The sequence below is a fragment of the Podarcis filfolensis genome (genome assembly GCF_964270895.1).
Source record: "Podarcis filfolensis genome assembly, chromosome: 13".
In the NCBI taxonomy this organism is placed as follows: domain Eukaryota; kingdom Metazoa; phylum Chordata; class Lepidosauria; order Squamata; family Lacertidae; genus Podarcis; species Podarcis filfolensis.
Window position 1 is genome coordinate 52,380,965 of NC_139615.1, and position 21,954 is coordinate 52,402,918.

At 44.5% G+C, this 21,954-nt stretch overlaps 1 protein-coding gene and 1 long non-coding RNA gene across 6 annotated transcripts in view; both read left to right on the plus strand.

The window, feature by feature from the left end:
* LOC310748326 overlaps positions 1-21,954 on the plus strand; it is a 106,164-nt gene that overhangs the window by 11,546 nt on the left and 72,664 nt on the right. The gene's annotated exons all lie outside the window — the stretch shown is intronic.
* The window catches only part of TNS3 (tensin 3), a 53,954-nt gene that overhangs the window by 3,292 nt on the left and 28,708 nt on the right, over positions 1-21,954 (plus strand). For 2 of the 5 annotated variants that reach the window (XM_083583796.1, XM_083583795.1), the window contains exons 2-4: positions 9,902-11,152; positions 17,333-17,493; positions 19,947-20,073. In XM_083583796.1, coding sequence (XP_083439922.1) covers positions 9,902-11,152; positions 17,333-17,493; positions 19,947-20,073 — 1,539 coding nt within the window. Of the gene's footprint in view, positions 1-3,063; positions 4,040-4,258; positions 4,503-9,901; positions 11,153-17,332; positions 17,494-19,946; positions 20,074-21,954 lie in introns of those variants that run through there. The other 3 variants (XM_083583797.1, XM_083583798.1, XM_083583799.1) reach the window with 3 other exon arrangements.

The following is a 21,954-nucleotide window of genomic DNA, read 5'->3' on the forward strand; positions in this document are numbered from 1 at the left end:
AAATATGATAGCCATCTTCAGATATCTCAAGGGCTGTCACATGGAAGAGGGAGCAATGCAACGGATTAAAGTTGCAAGAATGGAGATTCCGACTAAACATCAGGAAGAATTTTCTGTCCCCTTAGCAGAAAAACACCCCCAAAGCATAATATGTCCCCCTCCATGTTTAACGGTGGGGGTGGGGTTCTTGGGGTCGTAGGCAGCATTTCTCCTCCTCCAAACATGGCGAGTTGAGTTGATGCCAAAGAGCTCGACTTTGGTCTCATCTGACCACAACACTTTCACCCAGTTCTCCTCTGGGTCATTCAGATGTGCATTGGCAAACTGCAGACGGGCCTATACATGTGCTGTCTTGAGCAAGGGGACCTTGCGGGCTTTGCAAGATCTCTGTCCTTCACGGCGTAGTGTGTTACCAACTGTCCCAGCTGCCCTGAGATCATTGACAAGTTCCCCCCCATGTACCGTATTTTTTGCCCTATAGGACGCACTTTTTCCCCTCCAAAAATGAAGGGGAAATGTGTGTGCGTCCTGTGGGGCGAATGCAGGCTTCAGGAAGCTATCCGCAAGCCGTGGGAGCCCGCGGGAGTTCCCGCCGGGCTCCCACGGCTTGCGCAGAGCTGCCTCTTATCCCGAAGCCCCGGTGTGCTGAGCAGTCGCGCCGGGGCTTCGGGTAGCTCTGCGCAAGCCGCGGGAGGGCTCCCACGGCTTGCGAAGAGCAGCCTGTTCTGGGGTCGGGGAAAGCTTGGGCTTCCCCCGCCCCAGCCTCGCGCCTTGGGGGGGGAAATAATTTTTCCCCCTTTATTCCCCCCCCCCCCAAAATCTAGGTGCGCCTTATGGGCCGGTGCACCCTATGGGGCGAAAAATACGGTAGTTCTGGGCTGCTTCATCACCATTCTCCTGATCATTGCAACTCCACGAGATGAGATATTGCATGGAGCCCCAGACCGAGGGAGGTTGACAGTTATTTTGTGTTTCTTCCATTTGCAAATTATTGCACCACATTCTCACCAAGCTGCTTGGCAATAGTCTTGTAGCCCAGTCCAGCCTTGGGCAGGTCTACAGTCTTGTCCCTGACATCCTTGGACAGCTCTTTGGTCTTGCTCATGATGGCTACTTTGGAATCTGCTGGATTGATTGCTTCTGTCAACAGGTGTCTTTTGTACAGGTACTGTAACGAGCTGAGATTACAGGTAAGACCTCTCCCTTACAGCAGGAGTTTCTAATCTCAGCTCATTACATACAGTGAAGATACCAGGTAGCCTGACATCTGGCTGGTTGATAGGGGATCAAATACTTATTTCACTCATTATAATGCACATCACTCTCTGACTTTTGTCTTCTGGGTTTCTGGGGTTTTTCCTGTTGTTATTCTGTCTCTCACAGCTACAGTAAACCTACCATTAAAATTATGGACTGGTCATTTCTTTGTCAGAGGGCAAAGAGGCAAATTTAGCAGGGAATCAAATACTTTTCCCCCTCACTGTAACACCGGGAAGCCCAACTTAAGCCGATTTAGTTCAGTGGCCCAGTGCATCTTATGAAAACCTTTCTGCCCGAGAAGATAGCAGAAACAGCTGGCACTAGAACTGGTTCCATCAATATCAGCGTCTTTTGATTCCATATAAGTACACTTGGAACTTTTTAATATTAGAAGCCTTGAGTCTCTCACACGCTGTCCAGTGAAGGAAGTGGATGATTCCCATGCATGCCCCCCCCCAGATAGAGAGCAGGGGCAGCTCGGGTGGAGCAGTTGCCATGCGCTCGCGGCTGCCTCCCTTTTCCAACGGGCAATTTGACAAAATGGGTTGTTTTCAAAGATGTCTTGCTTTTGAGATTCAAGTACTAGAACTTTGAGTTCTAGTCTTTTCATTTCAGGCATCAAAGTTTAGTTTGTTAGCTTGAATACTGTTTGATTGTCTTTTTAGCAATTATAGTCATTATTGTTATATAGCTTTTGAAATGTCTGTTGCCAGACAGGCAGCCCCTTTCCTGGCCACGGCTCATAATGCAGACTCTGAAACAATAAGCCTGTGGCATGGCTCATTTGGTTGGGATGTGTTAACATTAGAGAATGTTTTCAGGAAGTTTTCATAGGGTTCAAAGAAAGTTTTGTGGGCTGTGGTGTGGTAATGATTTGCTGGAGTGAACTGTAGATTTTTGCAGACTTATTTATTTACGTATTATATTTGTATACCGCCCTTCATCTGAAGATCACTGAGCAGTTCAGAACATAAAACACATAATGAAAACACATAAAACAAAAATGAAAGCAAAACAACCAACCACGCCTCCTAGAAACACATTTTAAAAACCATAATCAGACAAACGCCTAGTTGAAAATAAATGTTTTTGCTTGGCACCCAAAGGTATGTAATGAAGGTGCCAGGGAGGACTCCTTGGGGGGAGCATTCCACAAATGGGGAGCCACCACTGAAAAGGCCCGTCCTCTTGATGCCACCCTGTGGACCTCTCGTGGGGGAGGCACCCAAAGAAGGCCCATAGATTATGATTGCAGGGTCTGAGTCTGTCTGGGAGAGGCTGTCTGGGAGCTCTTACAGTCCTGAGCCCTTTAAGGCTTTATAGGTCAAAACCAGCCCTTTGAATTGGGACTGGAAACTAATTGGCAGTCAGTCCAGTCCAGCCAGGATCAGTGTAATATGCTCACACTGTCTTGCCCTGGTGAGCAATCTGGCCGCTGAGGTCCACATCAGCTGGAAGTTTCCAAAGCATTTTGCGTTGTAGTAATCTAACCTAGATATTAGCAAAGCATATATGACAGAAGTTAGGCTATCCCTGTCCAGGTAGAGGCACAGCTGGGCCACCAGCTGAAGCTGATGGAAGTTTGAGTTTATCCAGATGGGAGGAGGAACCAGAGTTTGCTTTGTTGAGTGCAGGAAGCTGCTGTTACCAAATAAAAATCTGAGTGTGGTTAGGACTGAGCAAATCTTTTGCAGCTTTCTGCACAGAGATGCACAGAGAGTGAGCCAAATGAGGATGTGGGCATTCAGAACAAATATTTGCATAACAGTTCCGGGGAGAACCTCATAGAACACGATCTGTGTCATTTGGTGATGCAAGAATTAAGGTGGACTCGTGTTGGGGTCCGGCATCAGTTGACTAAGGCTTAATGATGGTGAGATGGGCAGAGGGAAGAAGAAAATAACATTTGTGAGAAAGAGTTTGTAGCCTGAATTACCTTCTTGAAACACCACGGCTTCACTCTCGCTTTGCTGCAAGGGTTCAAATTTCACAGAACCTGACTGCACTCTCTGGCTCCTCCCTTATGTTTACATTTTTACTCTTTTTCTTCTGAATCCAAAGTTTCCTGCTTCTCTAGTGAGAGTGATTTACCTTCAGCAACTGCTGCATCGAGAATGGCAAAGTAGCTAAAACTGGTGGTGTTTTCCAACTGCTTTCCAACTGCTGCTGTTTTGTGTGTGTTGCGTTTGCTGTTGTAGTGTGTGAAGCTGATTTTAAAATAGGGCAACCATTTTGCTGCTTCAAAAAGTTATGGGGCTTCTGTAATTCCTCTGCAAGGTAAGATACCATTTTCTTTAGACTCTGTTTGTTTGTTTGTATGTGAGTGAGAGAGACATGCTATGTTCATACAATGCTTTGTGAGTTTGTGTTTAGCAAAGGAGGCAAGACAAAACAGCAGAAATGACTTAGCCTTGCAGCAAATGCAGTTCTGGGCTTGTACAGCTTTGCCTAAGGGCGGAGATTTATTTCTGAGGTGTGGGAGGGCACCTAGATTACTTCCTACTTAAAGAGGGATAGCTGGTGGTGCAGGATAAGCAAATAAGTTTCATATATAGCGTTATCCAACCCAATTTAGAAAAACTGGGTCAAAACTGTCATTACTGGGCCCTACAGTTCATGAATTTACCTCGCTGGTTTGCTTCTTTGAATGTGTTGTCTCAAGTCCTGAATGGCTGGAAAGGAGATAGCTGTGAGACAGATCAGAAAAAGCTGAGAAACAGAAGTGGGTGAATTTTGCACAGAGGAAGTTTAAGAACTCTCTCCTAATCAACTTTAGTTGGTAAGTGTTCGTGGCTTTGGTGTTGCTTTTGTTCACGGGATCTGCTTTCAGTGTGTTCGTTTGTAGGCATAAAAATACACATGCAGCCATCTTTCTGTGTGTGGCTGCTGATCCCATTCAGTTTATAGTTCAGATTCAGGGCTGGCATTTTACCAGGTCTCTCGGTCATTCAAGAAGAATTTCCTTTCCCCCCTTTCCTGGAGGGAGTTGAGTTAAGAGAAACGGTGTAGGGAAAGAAAGGGGTTGTTTTCAGTTTGATGTAGACAAATTCCATCGCCACTAGCTCAGCTTTACAGTTTCAATCTGCTTTTGGTTTCTTTTCTTTTTGGGGAGGGGGGGGCGGAGTTTGGACAGCTGTGTTACTGTACCATTTTTGTAGAAGGCTGTTTCCTTGGAAAAATGAGAGCAAGGTTTGAAGTGAAATGAAGTATTTCAGCTGTTAATGAGAGCGTCAGCGTATTTGGTAAGGTGATCATACAGTGAAGTCTTGCTCTCCTAGCCTATCTCCCTCCCCTTGTTTTTGGAAACTTCCTTTCCTTTCATGCTGTGCCTAAGCATATTAGTTTCATAGCTTTTGATCAGTCTCTTTGGCTTTTAAAGATGTGAGCAGGTGATGCAAGTGGCAAAGAGACTTGCCAGAAGTGTCTTCACAGCAGAGACTTTCCATGTGTGGGACTTCAGAAACAGGCAAATGACCAAGCACTGGGCTGACAAAATGCCAAGCTTATGTGCTTTCCTAGAATCCAGCCGTTCGTATTTTGGTTCTTCTTTTAAATAGAAATGAGAGGCTTATTTCTAGGATTTAATAACAACTTAGAATAATATTGTGTGCCTCATCTCTAAAATTCTTCAGTCAGGTCGAGTCAAGCTAAGTTGAGAAACGCAGCCCGTTAAATTGGAAGGGAAAATTTTGCAGACTTCACTGGCCCATGAAGAACAAGGCCCTTCTTTGTATGGTGGAGCTAAAAGGGGGCATGGATTACTGAGGAACCATGTAAGCTCCTTATGATTTGGTATAAATAATTTGGGTGACTCATATGGAAAGGAATGTTCCTTGAAGGCCAGGTGAAGAAAATGTTACCTGCTGCGTATTCTCCGTAAATATTTTATTTTATCAGACATGCAAAGCACACAGGCTGGGGGCTTTGCCTGCCTAGTGCTTGTCCCTTTCTTAAGTTTCACTCATGGAAAGCCGTATCACCGTGGCTTGTTCAGCCTGAGGATGATTTGCAGGGTTTCTCAGGGGTGGGGCAGCAACTTCATCCCCACTGAATCTCTCCACCCAAGTTGTATATTGGAAGGATTTCCATAACTAGAACTTCCAGGACGTTTCTGAAAGCAGCGTACTGTACAAAGTGGATCTAGCACAGTTTGAAAGGCACATGTGCAAGATCCCTGCCATGCCTGTGGAGCAAGGGGGTGGTGTCATTACCCCAAGAGATGTTAGGTGGCTTTGTTAGTTCTCCTTGAACACGGTACAATGGATTGTGGAATCTGTTCCAGGTTTTATAAACCACCTCAGAATTTGGACAAAGTGAAATAAATGTATTCTGCACTCCACCAAAATTTCCAGAGAGAAGCCGTTTTGCTCATTCCTTGCATCAGTGCTTGTCTCATAGTGGGCTCTTGCAGACGAAAATCTGAGTTGGGTCCAAAGGGAATATTCACTCTGGCGGTGACTGCTGAAATTATTGTCCTTTGGCAATTCTAACTATGTGTGAAGCTGTGGTCATAGCCTCTGGCCATGTCATGAGGTGAATGTTGCCATCTTTTGCAATGGTGACTCAATCTTCTCTCTGTCCATGAATAGGTTTAAACATTACTCAGCTGAGAGGCCCTGGGGAAGGATGGACTTGTAGGGACCATACAAGCTGGGAGACTATTGTTCATTAACAGATTCCTATCACATGCTCAGATCTCTGTCGTCTTTTCCCTACGTGGTGGCATAGAAAGCTGCCTTATCCCAGGACAGACCAGTGGACCATGCAGCTCAAGATGACCACAACTGGCAGCTGCTTTCCTGGGTGTTCCAGCTCCACCTGAAGTTGCCAGAGATTGAATCTCTCACAGAGCTCCAAGGGTTTGCAAGGAGCAGCTTGTAGGAGGTTGGACTGGGACACTGGTGCTCCTGCCTCATGAGTAAAACCTGCACTCTTGTCATACGTTTTCCCTCATGGGCCTGGGCTGCATAGCAGGATTGAGGCAGCCGCAATTTTTATCAGGAAAACAGCGTGAGGGGTTAACCCCACCTTCTCTTACTGCTGTGCTAAGTCAATGTGGGACCATGTTTGCTCAAAAGAAAATAATTACTCTGCAGTTGACGTTTTGTTTTTCCTTTAAATGGAAAAAGTTTGATTGTTCCATATAAACTGTACAATATTTACATGTAACTATAGTTACCATAGTAAACAAACCCACAGAGCAGATGTCCCTCTTTGATCAAGTTGTATAATCATAGGTTTGAGACACATCAGTTGATATCAAACCTGCAAGCTCTTGCTGGGAATCCAGTGCGCTGCTGACAGAATGGCTGTGCAGTCATTCATTTGTTTTTCCAATAAGTTAGGGCTCTCTCAAAAGACCGTTAAAATTTTCTGCATGAGCTTCAAGTGCAGAGAGTGTAATGCAGAGCTTTGGAGAAAGCAGGTATCTTAATTAAAGCATCCAAGACAGAAGGCCATCCAGCCTCTGCTTAAAAACCTCTAAGAAAGGAGAGTCCACCACCTCCTGAGGGTGTCCATTCCACTGCCAAACAGCTCTTACCGTCAGAAAAGTTCTCCAGATGTTTAGTCAGAATCTCTTTTCCTGTAACTTGAAGTCATTGGTTCAGGTCCTACCTTCCAGAGCAGAAGAAAAGAAAAGCCTGCTCCATTCTCTATGTGACAGCCCTTGAGATATTTGAAGATGGCTCTCATATCTCCTCTCAGTCTCCTCCTTTCCAGGCTAAACATACCCAGCTCCTTCTACCATTCCTCATAAGGCTTGGTTTCCAGACCCTTGATCATTCTGGTTGCCCTCCTCTGCACACCTTCCAGCCTGTCAACATCCTTCTTAAATTGTGACATCCAGAATTGGACAACGTATTCCAGGTGTGATCTGGAATAGAGTGGAACTATGACTTCCCTTGATCTGGACACAAGACTTTTGTGGATGCAGCCTAGAATAACAGCATTAGCTTTTTTGCTGCTGCCTCACACTGATGCCTCATGTTAAGCTCCTGCCAAAGTGCAGAACCTTACATTTGTCCCTATTGAAATTCTTTTTGTTAGTTTTGGCCCAGTTCTTCAATCTGTTAAGGTCATCTTCAATCCCAATTCTGTCTGCTGCGGCATTAGTTACCCTTCCCAGTTTGGTGTCATCTGCAAATTGGATGAGCATTTGTGGAGCTTATGCCCATTAGGGGCAAAGAGTGCCAGAAGACCTGCAGCAGCACTTGGTATTTCTAGGAAGCTGGGAAACAGACTCACCCCCCTTTCTGTCCCATCCATTTGCCTTTGGCTGCTGTCTGCCTCCTCTGGAGTAAGGATGTGATTAACTTCAGCTGGGCTATTTACTATAGTTTTTGAACCAAGTGAAATAGAATTATAGAGTTGGAAGGGTCATGAGGGCCATCTATTCCAACCCCCTGCAAATGCAGGAATCTTTTGTCCAGCATGGGGCTCAAACCCACGACCCTGAGATGAAGAGCCTCCTGCTGCGTGTGGAATGAGATAGTGGATTATCAGGGGTACACACTGAAGTAATTGTTTTGGGAGTGGGGGATAGCCAGAATTTTATTCTTACTCTCTCCTCTTTAAAACCGTGGTTTATAATTGCTTTTTAAATTACCGTATGGTGGGCCACTAAAATGATGTTCTGAGTGAAATAAAGGTAAAGGGACCCCTGACCATTAGGTCCAGTCATGGCCGACTCTGGGGTTGCGGCACTCATTTCGCTTTGCTGGCCGAGGGAGCAGGCATACAGCTTCCAGGTCATGTGGCCAGCATGACTAAGCCGCTTCTGGCAAACCAGAGCAGCACACGGAAACGCCGTTTACCTTCCCGCCAGAGCGCTACCTATTTATCTACTTGCACTTTGACGTGCTTTCGAACTGCTAGGTTGGCAGGAGCAGGGACCGAGCAACGGGAGCTCATCCCGTCGTGGGGATTCGAACCGCCGACCTGATCGGCAAGTCCTAGACTCTGTGGTTTAACCCACAGCACCACCCGTGTCCCTTCTGAGTGAAATACCCTTAAATTGCATGATGTTGTATCTATTGTTAATGAGGAAGTAAAGTATCACCTTCTTAAATATTGAATAACCTCTTCCCCTCCACAAGTGTTTTTCATTCGCTTGTTTTCTAAAACAGAAGTTGGACAATGTAGAAAAATCATTCCCATACTTGGGCTGCTCATAGAACTGATACAGAAGTCTAGTCACCTCAGGGCTGTACATTTACAAATAAATAAATACATAAATAGCCAGCACTGTAGCTTGTGGAGCCAATATAAAAATGCAACTTTGCTATTGCACCAGAATAATTCAGTTTCCAGAAACAAAGTAGGGAAATGTGCTTTTCACCCCTTCCATGCAATGCTCTGTTTTTGTGAGTCTTGTTACAGAATTAATTGTATAAGGCGAGTAAAATGATTGTGATTTCATCATCCATTCTGGCACAGTTAATGATAGCAATGTCTGCTGCTATTTTTATTATTATTATATATATATATATATATTGCTACAAAAGTTGTGTGCCACCTCCCCTCCCTGCAAAATCCCAGGGGGTTCCAGGCACTCACCCAGGGTCTGTGTTCCTTTAGAGAATTGAGACATGGAGGAGATCATCGTAACTTTAAGAAAAATGGTTTATTCACCTGTTTATACTTTCAGTCTGCATAGAGGGCAACCAGATCTTACAGCATAGTCATTTCAAGAGAGCCAGCTTTCAGCCCGCCTACCCAAGATGGATCCCAGTCTTCCTTCCTTCCTCTTCTTCCCAGCAACCCTTCCTCAAGACTCCCCCCCCCGTCACCTCCCACCCAGTTTCCCTGGCATCCTTCCAACCCCCCAGTCTCTGCTCACACCTCGGGGCAAGGGGGGAGGACAGCTCTCTTGCATTGCCAAGGGCTCTCAATGGCCCTCTTTTGTTTCTTAATGGCCCTAGCTTGGCCATGTCATTTTGCCCAGGATAACCCAGGAATTCCTTGACAGCTTGCATTTCTCCCTTCGCATTCCAAATAGTCAAAATCTCACCATTTACTAATATCTAGGGTTTAGGAGGGGTTTCCCCCCCAAAAAAATCTATAATGTGTGTGTGTGTTGCCTCAATATTAGACAGGATGAAAGCCAATAAACTGAAGCTCAGGCCAGATAAGACAGAGGTGCTGTTGGCGGCGGGGGCGGTTTCCTAGACCAGATGGCTGTGAAGATGCCTCCTCTGAAAGAGTGGGTACGCAGCCAGCGGGTCCTTCTGGATCCTTTGCTGCAGCTTGAGGCTCAGGTGGCCTCGTGTCACAAGTCAGTAATCACACTCTTCAGAGTTGAAGTCAACTCATTATTAGCAAAAATACAATCTTCTCAGACTTGGTTGAGTGTCAGGCCTAATGAGCACAGCATCTCATCCCAGGTAGGTCTGGCCCCATGGATCACTTGCCAAGACTGAAAGCCCCACCTCCTCACAGCCTCCTTTTCCTTAACATGGGGCTGTGAGGGTTGTCTTTCTGTCTGTTTGGTTGTGGGTTGCTTTGGGCTGCCCTGGGCAAGATAAAGCAACCAACAAATTTAATAAATAATAATAAACAATATTAAATAGTTTCTTCTTGTCCCCGTTCCCCCACTCTACTCTGTTTTGTCTTATATAATGCTTGCTGTATTTCTTTGCAGTGCTGCACACCCAGGGTCCCACGGGGGGCAACTTGTATGCTAAAGCGAGGAAGAAAAGCTTCTGTGAGAACCCCCTTCCCTGCAGGGCCCCGGCTGCTGCAGTCACCAGACCTGACCCCAGGGACAATGCCTTGTCCGTGGGCAGTGACTCGGGACACTCTACAGCCTCTCTGAGGACGGACAAGACTGAAGAGCATCCCCTGCCAGAAGCCCAGAGTGTCCTGAGCCCCCTGGAGAAAGAGGGGCTGGAGCAATTGCTGAGCGGCCTTGGTCTGCAGAACTCAGCCAGTCCTCCTAAGGATATGACCGATGCCCAAAGCACGTTCAGTGGGACTCGCCACATAGTACCCGCCCAGGTTCATGTGAATGGAGGTGCCGAGCACAAGGACAGGGAAACAGACATTCTGGATGACGAGGTGTCCAGCCACGACCTCCACAGTGTGGGCAGCCTTGGGACTTTGTCCTCCTCCGAAGGGCAGCATTCCAACCACCTTGGAAACTTCCGCTGCCACAAAAGCAGCCAGAATTCTCTTCTGTCAGATGGCTTTGGAAGTAATACTTTGGAGGAGGAGTACAGCAACACTCTGGTCCCAGATTTGGACATTGGTGGAGACGCCAGATATGAGAGGCACTTCGGAGGCACCAACCCAAAGCAGTCTCGGCAGCTGCCGAGAAATACTGCCGTTTCCACCGAGCCAGAGGCCTACAGCCTCAGTGGCTACCCAACCCAGACATGGGTGCGGGAACAGCAAATGGTCGTCGCTCACCAGTACGCTTACAGCCCAGAGAATGAAGTACGGCTTGGTATTCGTGGCGTGGCTGAGAACTCCGGCAACCTGCGCAGCCAAGCCAGAGGTCCAGATACCCCTGCGCGGGGATCCAGCAGCAGAGATGCTGTGCAGAGGAGCCTTGGGAGTATGGCACCGTCCAGCAAGATAGCACAAATCCCTGGCCCTGAGGTTTTAAAATTACAACACAACCTTGAACTGGGATTGAACATGGGAAACGATTCAGCAGGCTTGCCATCCTCCCCCACCCTGGATATTGATCAGTCCATTGAGCAGCTTAATAGATTAATATTAGAACTGGACCCAACATTTGAGCCTATTCCCACATGTATCAAGACAATCAGCAGAGACACAGGTCAGCTGAATGGCCTTGCAAGCCCTAAAATGGACATGGGAGGGTTTGGGATGAGCCCCAGATCCCATGGGAAGGCAGAGATCCTGGAGAGAAACCTGCCTCAGCAGGGTGAGTTATTCTTCATGATGCATCAATGAAATGTGTTTTTCTTCAGTGGTTAAAAGCTTCCATTTGCCATTGCATAGTGTGAATATGTTAAAAGTTTGTCACTGAGAAATGGAGTATCTCAGTATCTCCCTATTACAGATCTCTGGAACATTGGGATGGAACTGAAGTCATTTATCTCTTTTCATTTATATGTTTTTTTTCTACACCTTATATCAAAATAATTTCTATCTTTATATTTCAATCATTATATTAAACCCAAAGAGGCACGCATAGACCATGAAATCCCAAGATTCAAAGTGGCCAATCAGATCTTCCCTGTTACAATTTGGGTCTCTCATGTCACTTCCTCTCCCACCACATCCTCCCTGGGAGAAGATGTCGGGAGGTGAGAATGGCAGGCGATGCATCATGTAGTTCTTATTCTTTTCAGTTGCTTTAGTTCTGTGAGGTTCAGGTTGGGGAGACAGATGAGTAAGGGGAGAGTATATTCAAATATTTATTTATTGTTATTTTATTTGTTAAATTTGTGTACCGCCCTTCATCTTTAGCTCTCACAAAATGTATAAGAAAAACAAGAAGGAAAAAGCACAAACCAGTAAACTCCCTCCCTCACTCCTCCCACAAACACATTAAAAAAAGGGTATAAGATGTTAATCAAGCCAAAGGCCTGGTTGAAGAGAGACATTTTTTCCTGGCACCTAAAGGTGTACAGTATAAAGACAGTCTAGAGTTGTGAACATTTTTGGAATTGTGAGCAGCGTTTATTTTGGAGCCAGTTACAGTGGCACCTCCAAGTTAATAAGAAAGAGCTGTTCACAGAGTTAGTTGCTCAGTCCTCCTCCCCAGCTGGAATGAGCATATCCTATTTGTGTGATTGTACAACTAGCCCCACATTGTCGAGGGGACTGCGTGTGTTTGTGCCTCCACAATGGGAAGATGGTCAGAAGCAAGGTTTAGGGCTGCTTAAAATAAATCTTAATTATTTGGTAATATTCTCTCTTGCCCAGCATTCTGTCTCCTTAGCAGCATACACAGACCCAGGAGAAATAGATTTACCTTTTCATTTTGTCTATAGTGCAGGTACTTTACTTGCAATTTGCCATTTATGAAAAAAAAAAGGTCATTATTCATTTACTTTTTCCCCCTTAGGAGAAACTCATGAGACAAGAATTATGAAAGACTCCCTGTATAACTCTGTCCTTTTTATTATGAGCAGAGTTCTCAAAATACAAGCAATATGTAAAAAAGAAAAAAGTTGTAAAAATTCATCATCATCATAACTTATTATTTATACCCCGCCCATCAGGCTGGGTTTCTCCAGCCACTCTGGGCGGCTTCCAGCAAAATCTTAAAATACCATAAATAATGAGACATGTGGAAAGCACCAAACATTGGGAGTGCTTTGAATCTGAGTGTAGTGTTTCGTGTGTGTGTGTTCGTGTTCCCCATCCCTTTTAAGCTAGATCTCACTGCAGTCTTAAAGAGGGAGGCTCTGAAAGGCTTTTGGAAGCATTGGTGAATGTCCCCCCCCTTTAACCGTGGCTGTGACATCAAAATCGGGCTCAACAAGGAAGACCTGTAAGGTCTTGCGAGAGCATCGCTGACCCTGTGTTCTGAGCAGGATTTGCCCGGTAAGCAAGGTGGCGAGCTTGAAAGCTTTCCTCCAGCTCCGCAAAGGTAAGGATGCTGACACAGGGGCAGTTCCAAGGGGACGCATACTCATGTATACTCATTTTTGCATATATGCACCATCCCCCAAACATCACCCCCACATAAGATGCAAATGTACTGTATTTTCAGAGACCACTGAAGCATCTCTAGGAAATGCTTGCTGATGAAAAGCAGATCTCAGAAAATAGCCGCTGTGTTCTCTGCCCCGTTTGTAGAGGAGGAAGCTGCTCTTCCCAGTTTAAGGCCAACAGAAATGGCTTCGTTCACAGCTGATCCAGGGGTTGAGAGGCCTTTGGCTAATGCCTCTGGCCAGGCCACTCTCTCTTTTTCTATATATATATAATTTTTATTAATTTCAACATACCAATTATTATGCATTCCACAGAACTTCACATCTTATACAATCTTTTTGGACTTCCATCAGCACCTCTGATGATCCACCATTTTTATCATTTCTTCTGCATTTCTTAAATTCCCATTGCCTTTAATTATCTTAACTCACAATCCACCTCTTTAACCATTTTTGCAATAATTATTTGCAATAATTCAAATAATTTACCTCACAAAACTTCTTGCAAACCTACAAACGTAATCTGGTCATCACAAATACTTTTCAAATAGTCCGTAAATTTACACCAGTCTTCTGTGAATCTCTGGTCCTGCAGGTTTCGAATTCTTCCAGTTAGTGTATCCAGTTCTGCATAGTCCATCAATTTCATCCTCCATTCTTCTTTTGTCGGTAATTCTTCTTGCTTCCATTTTTGTGCCAATAATATTCTTGCTGCTGTCATTGCATATAAAAACAATTTACAATCCTTTCTGTTTATATCATCTCCTACAATGCCAAGTAAAAATACTTCTGGTTTCTTCATAAATGTATATTTCAACATTTTTTTCATCTCATTATATATAATCTCCGAGAAGTTTTTCACCTTTTTACATTCCCACCACATATGATAAAATGTTCCCTCTTTTTCTTTGCATTTCCAATATTTATTGCTTACTTTATACATTTTAGCTAATTTAACGGGTGTAATATACCATCCATCCATCATTTTCATCACATTTTCCTTTAAGGCATTGCATGCAGTAAATTTTAAACCTTCATTCCATAGTTTTTCCCAATCATTCAACTGTATATTATACCCAATATCTTTGGCCCAATGAATCATTACCGACTTTACCTCCTCATCCTTCAAATGCCATTCAAGCAGCAATTTATACATTTTGGACAAAATTTTATATTTATTACTTAATATCTCTACTTCAAACTTTGATTTATTATCATCAAATCCTTTTTCTTTAAAATCCTGTTTAAACATTTCATTGACCTGGCGGTAGTGGAGCCAATCATTCACATATTCTTTAACTTCTTCATATGGCTTCATCTTCCACTCCCTCCCTTCTTTTTGTATTAATTCCCCATGTTATCCAATTCCCACCCATATTGATCCTTTTCACACTCATTGCTTCTAATGGAGATAACCAATGCAGCGTTTTACGTTCCAGTAGGTTTTGATACCTATCCCATATTTCTATTAGAGATCTTCGAAATATGTGGTTTCCAAATCCTTTATGGACTTTTGTTTTGTTATACCATAAATATGCGTGCCAACCAAATCTATTATCATAACCTTCCAGACCTAACAATTCTGTATTTTCTAATAACATCCATTCCTTTAACTAACAGAGACAAGATGCTTCATAATACAATTTCAAATCTGGCAGGGCAAAGCCTCCTCTTTCTTTAACATCTGTTAACAACTTATATTGTATTCTCGGCTTCTTTCCCTGCCAGATATATCTTGAAATTGCTTTTTGCCACTCTTTAAAAATTGTTGCCCCCTTGATTATTAGAATTGACTGAAACAAAAATCTTTGGTAGCACATTCATTTTGATAGCAGAAATCCTTCCCCAAAATGACAATTTCACCCTTCCCCATATTTCCAAGTCTCTTTTAATTCCATTCCACACCAGTGTATAATTATTTTGAAAAAGATCAATATTTTTAGGTGTTAACCAAATTCCTAAATATTTAACTTTTTTTACTGCTTCTATGCCAATTTGTTGTTGCAGTACTTCCACCAAGTCCTGTTTCATATTTTTAACTATCATTTTGGTTTTCTTTTTGTTCAGTTTAAAACCTGCCACTTGCCCAAACTGTTCTATCTCCTCTAATACTCCTTTAACACTTGTAACTGGATCTTTTATTGTTAGTACCAAGTCATCGGCAAAGGCTTTCACTTTATACTCATTCCGACCAACTGAAATTCCTTTTATTGTTTCATTTCTCCTTATTGTCTGTAGAAAGACTTCCAGTACCGATATGAATAATAATGGTGATAATGGACATCCTTGTCTTGTACCTTTCATAATATCTATACTTTCTGTTACTATATTATTTACAATCAATTTTGCTCTCTGTTCTGAATATATAGCTTTTAATCCTTTTAAGAAGAATTGTCCAGTGTCCATTAATTCCAAATTCTTTAACATGAATTCCCAAGATATATTATCGAAGGCCTTTTCCACATCCACAAAAATTAACACCACTTGCTTTTCATTTCTGGCAGTCAGATATTCAATTGTATTAACTATATTTCTTATGTTGTCTTTCATCTGTCTGCCAGGTAAAAAGCCTGCTTGGTCCTTATGAATTATCTCATTCAATATCTGTTTCAATCTATTTGCCAGTATGCTTGCAAATAGTTTGTAATCATTATTTAACAGCGAAATTGGCCTATAGTTCTTTACTTGTGTTAAATCCGAATCTTGTTTCGGTATTAATGTAATATATGCTTCTTTCCATGTTTCTGGTAATTCTCCTTTTCTTAATATATTGTTCATCACTTCTTTCAATGGTACAAGTAGGGCGTATTTCATTTCTTTATAATATTTTGCTGTGAATCCATCCGGTCCCGGTGCCTTTCCACTTTTTAGTTCTTTTATACTGGCCAGGCCACTCTCAGCTGAATACCTAGCGGGAACGAAAGTAAACACAATCTCAGGGTTCAGGCTAATGTCTCTCAGGTGTTTCCCTTCCCTTTCACCCCAGTTCTCCCCTCCAGCCAGGAAAGCGGCAAATGTTTACTGTGACAGTACTTAACAGGTTTCATCTAAATTCAGCCAGTTATTGTAGAATTACCACAAGACCTGCTATTTCTAAAATTGGATCATCCATTTCTGTGGTGATATTTCATAACTTGAATTATGAATATCCAGCTCTTCTGGACATCAGTCATACAAGAAATATGCAAAATAACTAAGCAAGTATTAGAAATCACCCCAGAACTGGCCCTACTAAACATCTTCCAAGATAATAATGCCCATTTAGACCACAAAGAGCTCATAACCCACCTACTCTCAGCAGCCAGAAGCATCATAGCCAGACACTGGAGAGACCCGTCAGGAGTAAGCATGGACCAATGGTACCAAATAGTAGGGGAAACAGCCCTAATTAACCAACAAACTGAAACTGACACAGGGACAAATAGAAGAAGACGCCTTCATCACATACACAACCCAGCAAGACAACAACAGGAACCCGCCAACAGCATTCGAATCAATCTGTCTAACCTGATCCAAAAACACACACACCCCTCACTCACACATGAAAACAAAGTTCACCACAGCCAATCACAAACAAGCAACCACACCCTAGGCCAACCCCAACCTCTCTCACCACCAAAGGAATACAAGCGAATAGTAAAGAGAACTCGCACAAGCAACACTGACACAAAACCCCACAAATACAATAAATAGAATAGAAGCATTGCCACCCCTCCCCTCCCCCTCTTCCCCCCTCTTCTTCCTAATGTAACACTAATGTCTCAACAAATGAAACTGACCTGTAGAAAATGTAACTTGAAAAAAAGAGACATTGCACATAACTTTTGTAAACCAAGAAATCTAATAAAAATATATTTAAAATAATAATAAATTGAATCATAAACAGTGTACTAGAAGCAGACCACTTTTTGCCTGTTCCCTGGAAATAAAATATTTTAGGATGGAAAAGGGGCTTTTAGCCTAACTTTCCCTTAGGCTGTGCTTAAAAAGGGAAGCTTCCATTTTCCAACTTGCTATGTCTTCCCCATTTCTTTCTCCCCTGTGCTTACATAAAAATACACACATGTGCTGGCAGCTGTAGCATTTCTGATAAACAAGGAAGAATGTCTTATAAATATTCAGCAACCGGTGTTAGTTCCTTTTTATGAGCAAATAGCAGTACAGGGATGACATATGGCGAGTATTGACCAGGGCTCACTTGGAATGCAAAATGTTAGAATTTACTTTGGCTAGGTTTGCTGACAACACTGCAGTCAGTGATGCCATTTTAAGTAAATCTACTTGATTTTATCCTTGGCAATGAATTACATTCCTTTACTGCAAACTCACTTTACCTGGTGGTCACTTTTTATATTGCCCAATAGATTTTGCCTCAAAGTATTTGTCTGAATGTTTAACGTGTAACCAGATCGAGCTTCTCTGCGTGTTTGTATCTCCAGGCTCTCAAGCAGATGACGTATTGAGTGGACTAAACAAGAAGTTAAGCCGGGCACAGTTTGAGAACAATGTCTCAGCACAGCCATTATATCCAAAGTGTGAATGGGCGGAGCCTTCTGCGGAAAGACTAGGTTCATACAGGCCTGGAGGGGAGTCAAATGAGGTAAGAAAGTTGGTTGGCATCCATCTGTCTTGAGAGACAATGGAAGAGTGCGCCTTTGGGGGTGAGGTCAAGCTGTTGGAAGGTTGCAGCACTTGCTGTGGCTGTAGAGGCTGATAGGGGAGAGACATGTTTTGTTGCAGCTGGGGTAGAGGAAGGCATCCGGTTGTGCTGCTGCAGGTGTACCATGGTGTTTCTTCCTTCTGCACTCCTCTCAGCAGTCATTCCTCCTCTGGTCACTGCTGTCGATATGTGACCTGACTGGTTGTCTCCAGGTGCTGCTGTTGTCTACAAGGGAGTCCCACATGGCGGGGTTGATGTACCAGCTTTCATGTCCTGTTTGCAGATACCTTTGTGTAACGCAGTTGGTCTGCCAGTGGGTCTGATGCATGAGGCCAGCTCCCCGTAGAGCACATCCTTGGCGAATGTTGCTGGTGTCAGCAGCAAGTTGGATGCTCTGGCACAGCTTTAGGAGTCATTGGCACATCGTCTGGCAATCCGCTGGGCATCACTCCTTGCCTTTCTCAGTGTAGCAAGCGTATTTTCACAGGGAACACACTTGAGAGCCTCACAGCAATAACAGATTCCATGTCCTTTAATGCCAGCCTCTAACCAGCCGGGAGTCGGATTGTTTCTGTTGCCCAAGGAGGACATAGCTGTGTTATAGGTTGCCTCTTGGATGCGGTCTCACCTTGCTTCAACACTGTGTCTGGTGCAGGTCAGTAGAGCTTGTTCAACAAAATCAGGGAAGCACTCAAAAAGTTCAGGCATGACTGGCAGTGTTGATTCAAGGCTGCACTTTCTACTTTGGGCTTTGGGCTGTCTTTGGGTGGAGATGGATCTTTCTTGCCACCAGGGAGTGACTATCTGTGTCACAGTCAGCACTGTGGTAGCTCCGTGTGGCATGAACACAGTTCAATGCTGATTGCCTGGTGTCCATCAAGTCCAGCTGGTTCCTGTGGCCTGATAGTGGCTGTTTCCAGGACACTCAATGTTTTGCCTTGGTGCTTGTGGTGCAGAGGCTGTGCACAGTTCAAGCCCATATTCCTTCATGCTGCCAATAATACCAAAGTGGCCTATGCAGTTGTCCAATGTGTGATGATCGTTCCCAACTCTAGCACTGAATTCTCTCAGCAGGAATAGGTGTTCTCAGGCTGGGACCCTCCTGACAACCTGGTCTGGCTCCTCTTAGAACTGGTCCTTGGTCTGTATGGTCAGAGCACAAAGTGGGAGCCTAGACACTCAAGATGCTAACCAGACCGGAGGTTGTTGAGAGGCGGAGGGAAAGCAAGCATTCTGAGCCCTCCGGCTGGTGGTTCTATCACAGACAGGTCCTCACTGTGAAAGCTATGCCGTGAACTTGCCCTCCTTGCCAGAAAAAGGTGTAGTTTTACTCTCAGAGGCTGCCATTTGAAGTGAGTCTGGTGTCCTGTAGAGCGGCAAGGTCAGTGTTGAGCCTTTTCAGCTCACGGTCAATGATGGCCATCTTCCATGAGTCATTGACCTGTAATAGGCTGGTGGACAAGCCAGGACACATGGTCCTGATGTACCAGCTTGCTAGGCACAAAGGAGTTTGTTTCCATTGCCTTAGGGACTTCATTCTGAATTTGTGTAGAGTTTACTCCTTCACCTTTTCTTCTCCCAAAGACGTTCCGCAAGGCAGTGGGTTTGGACTGTTCCTCAGGGTTTACTCCTGAAGCTTTCCTCAAGAATGAGTATGGCTGCAAGGCATGAAGGTTTAGGATCAGCATTGTCCCAGACAGGCTCCCTTTCCAAGATGACACGCCCCACCTGCCCCTCATTTCCCTCAGCAGCAGGTGCAGGAAGCGCTTTACCGACCATTGGACCCAGTGTTGGTCTTGTCCACTCAATCCGCCAGAGCCTGTCTTTGCATGCAGGGATGTCCCTCACTCACCAAGGGTTTAAGACCCATCAGTCAACCTCACCTGTTTAGCCAGGCATTTGAAGCCATTGCCCCCCAGGGCGTGTCCGCTGTCGCCTGCTGACAGCTTCTAGGAGCCACAGGTGAGAGCTGAGTGCAGGGGGGGGGGACCAAAGATGAGCAAACTGCCCAAGAAGGAGCGCTGCGTGTCCCCCACCAGAGGTACTTCCCCTCCCCTGACACCCCATACACCCCAGGTAAGAAAGTATTACTTGAGTAAGAATGCCTAATTTATCACTGTTTTTGGGATTGTCTGCATGCCTACAAAGATTTGGAACCAGCCCTGTGCTGTTGTTGTAGTTACCACTTTGGACCCAGAAGATGTCAATCTGGCAATGGGGTCAGTGGTCATTTCCCCAGATTAACTGCGACTGGGCTGCATGTGTCCACTTGTCTGCGGCTTTAGGAGCGCTGAGATCTTTCTGTTTTAAAAGTGGGGCAAAAGGTTTATGTAGGCTGACTTGATCATGCCTGGAAAAATGGGCTTCCTCCATGTTTCTATTTTATATTCTAGAGGAGCGTTGAACACTATCAGGAAGACCTGGATGAAGCAGACAGCAGCATTTTCTCACCAACAAAAAATGGGAATGAAACGCTCCAGACTACTCCAGCATTTCCAGTATCACCAGAGACTCCCTATGGTGAGACAGCGTCTTTTGTATTTTGCTTCTATATCTTATAACCAGGGGTTTTTTTCAGCCGGAACTCAGTTCTGGCGCCTCTCAGGTGGGTGCCATTGCCATTGTCCTCAGAGCTCTGGCCTCTCAGAGCTGTGCTCTTAGAACTGTTAGAATTGTTCCACAGTACAGACTAGACTTTCCTTGTGCAAAATAGCTGCAGCTTCTTCAACTGTTTGCTTAACATTAATAACGGGAAGCAAAACAGGGAGTATAAATAGATAAAAAAGTAGGTATCTTGTGCACTTAATGGTCATATAAAAGACGGAATTTCAGCAGACATGTCTCTTCAGACTCTCACATGGCAAGGTGCACTTGCCAAAATTCCCTTTTCTGTATAGCTGTTGAAAATACAGGGACTTCGTTCTTCTTTGCATTTGATCACCCTAGAGACCCAGACCCATTGCAGCTTTAACAACAATAAAATTGCTGAAGTGTGCAAGAGGCCTGAGTTGGATCAGATGCTATATATAGCTTTGCATGTTTTGTCAGCTAAAACAGTTAATGATTTACAGAGAATCCAGGTACACATATTGCTGAATGTGGACTCTGCTCATAGGTGACATTTTAAGTCTATTTTCTCCTGCATGATTGATGAAGTTTGGCGCTTCGTGAGAACAAAAAAATTATAGAATATTTTTCCTGCTGCTAACATTTCTGTGGACAGTCTGCAAATTCAGTCATTTTGGCTGCTTGAGCAGTGTTACTATGCTAATTACTGAAACATTTCATTGCATAAATGATACCTTAATAAAGCACTGCCTTCAGAGTTATATAATCTATTCAATACAGAAGGCTTTTGGAGTGTGGGGTGTCCGAGTGTGAACTTGCACACGCATCCATACTCACCTTGACTATTATTACAGGGATTCCCCCCACCTCACCCGTTTACACAGGGATTACATTCCAGGAGCTTGTGCATGTAAGTGAAACTGTGTAAAGTGGGGAGCACCCCATCTTAAAGGGGAAAGAAGAAAGAGAGACAAGTGTCTCTGGGGTAGAGACGCTTGGAAGTTGGCAACTCCCCCCCCAGCGCATGGTGGGGGCGGGAGTGGAGTAAGGTGCACCAGGTGAGCAATAAGGGGTTGAGGCTAAGCCGGGCAGGTTGACCTTCCCTCCCCCTGGCCCTCCCCACTGCCTCTCCACGCACTGGCACCTCATTCGCAAGTGGGGGTTGGGGTGCTGGGGTTGCCTGCAGGCTCCACGCCAGGCTGCCAAGCCATCTCCTGCTGCAAGCTGGGCAAGAGGGCAACCGAGAGCAGCCACTGTCCTCCCACCCACCCCCTTGATGCTGCCGCCCACCACATCCTGGTGCTTCTGCGCTGCAGCCTTTCCCTGGTTTGGGCAGCAGCCCCAGCGAGGGGAGGGAGGACAATCTATGTATTTATTTATTTTGTGGCTGTCCACATAAATGCAGTCACACAGGAGTGGGAAGCGAGGGGGGTATATAAAAACAGGATGAAATAGATTAAGACCACAGAGCCATCCATATTCCCACCTAGGCAAAGAGAAGGGGCCACATCTAACCTTAATAATATACATACAGAAACATCACAATAGAGACGGTGATACCTACTAGGGGCAGGTAACAGAAGCCTGGATATCCTCTTAGCAAAATGGGACCATTGAGCATAAGTTGCCATACTTTGTGCTATTTCTGGTGTGTCCCTTGATGGTGAATTGTCCCAGAGCTGGACAGAACTTCTCAGAGGGAGCTTCTATTATTGGGCATGTTCGTAAATGAACTGTTTCTGGTGGTATTTTTCCCTTTTCTCCTTGACAAAAACATGTTTGTCAGAGAGGACTATGATCTGTGCATGTTCAGTCAAGCCGGGTGCTTTCTGT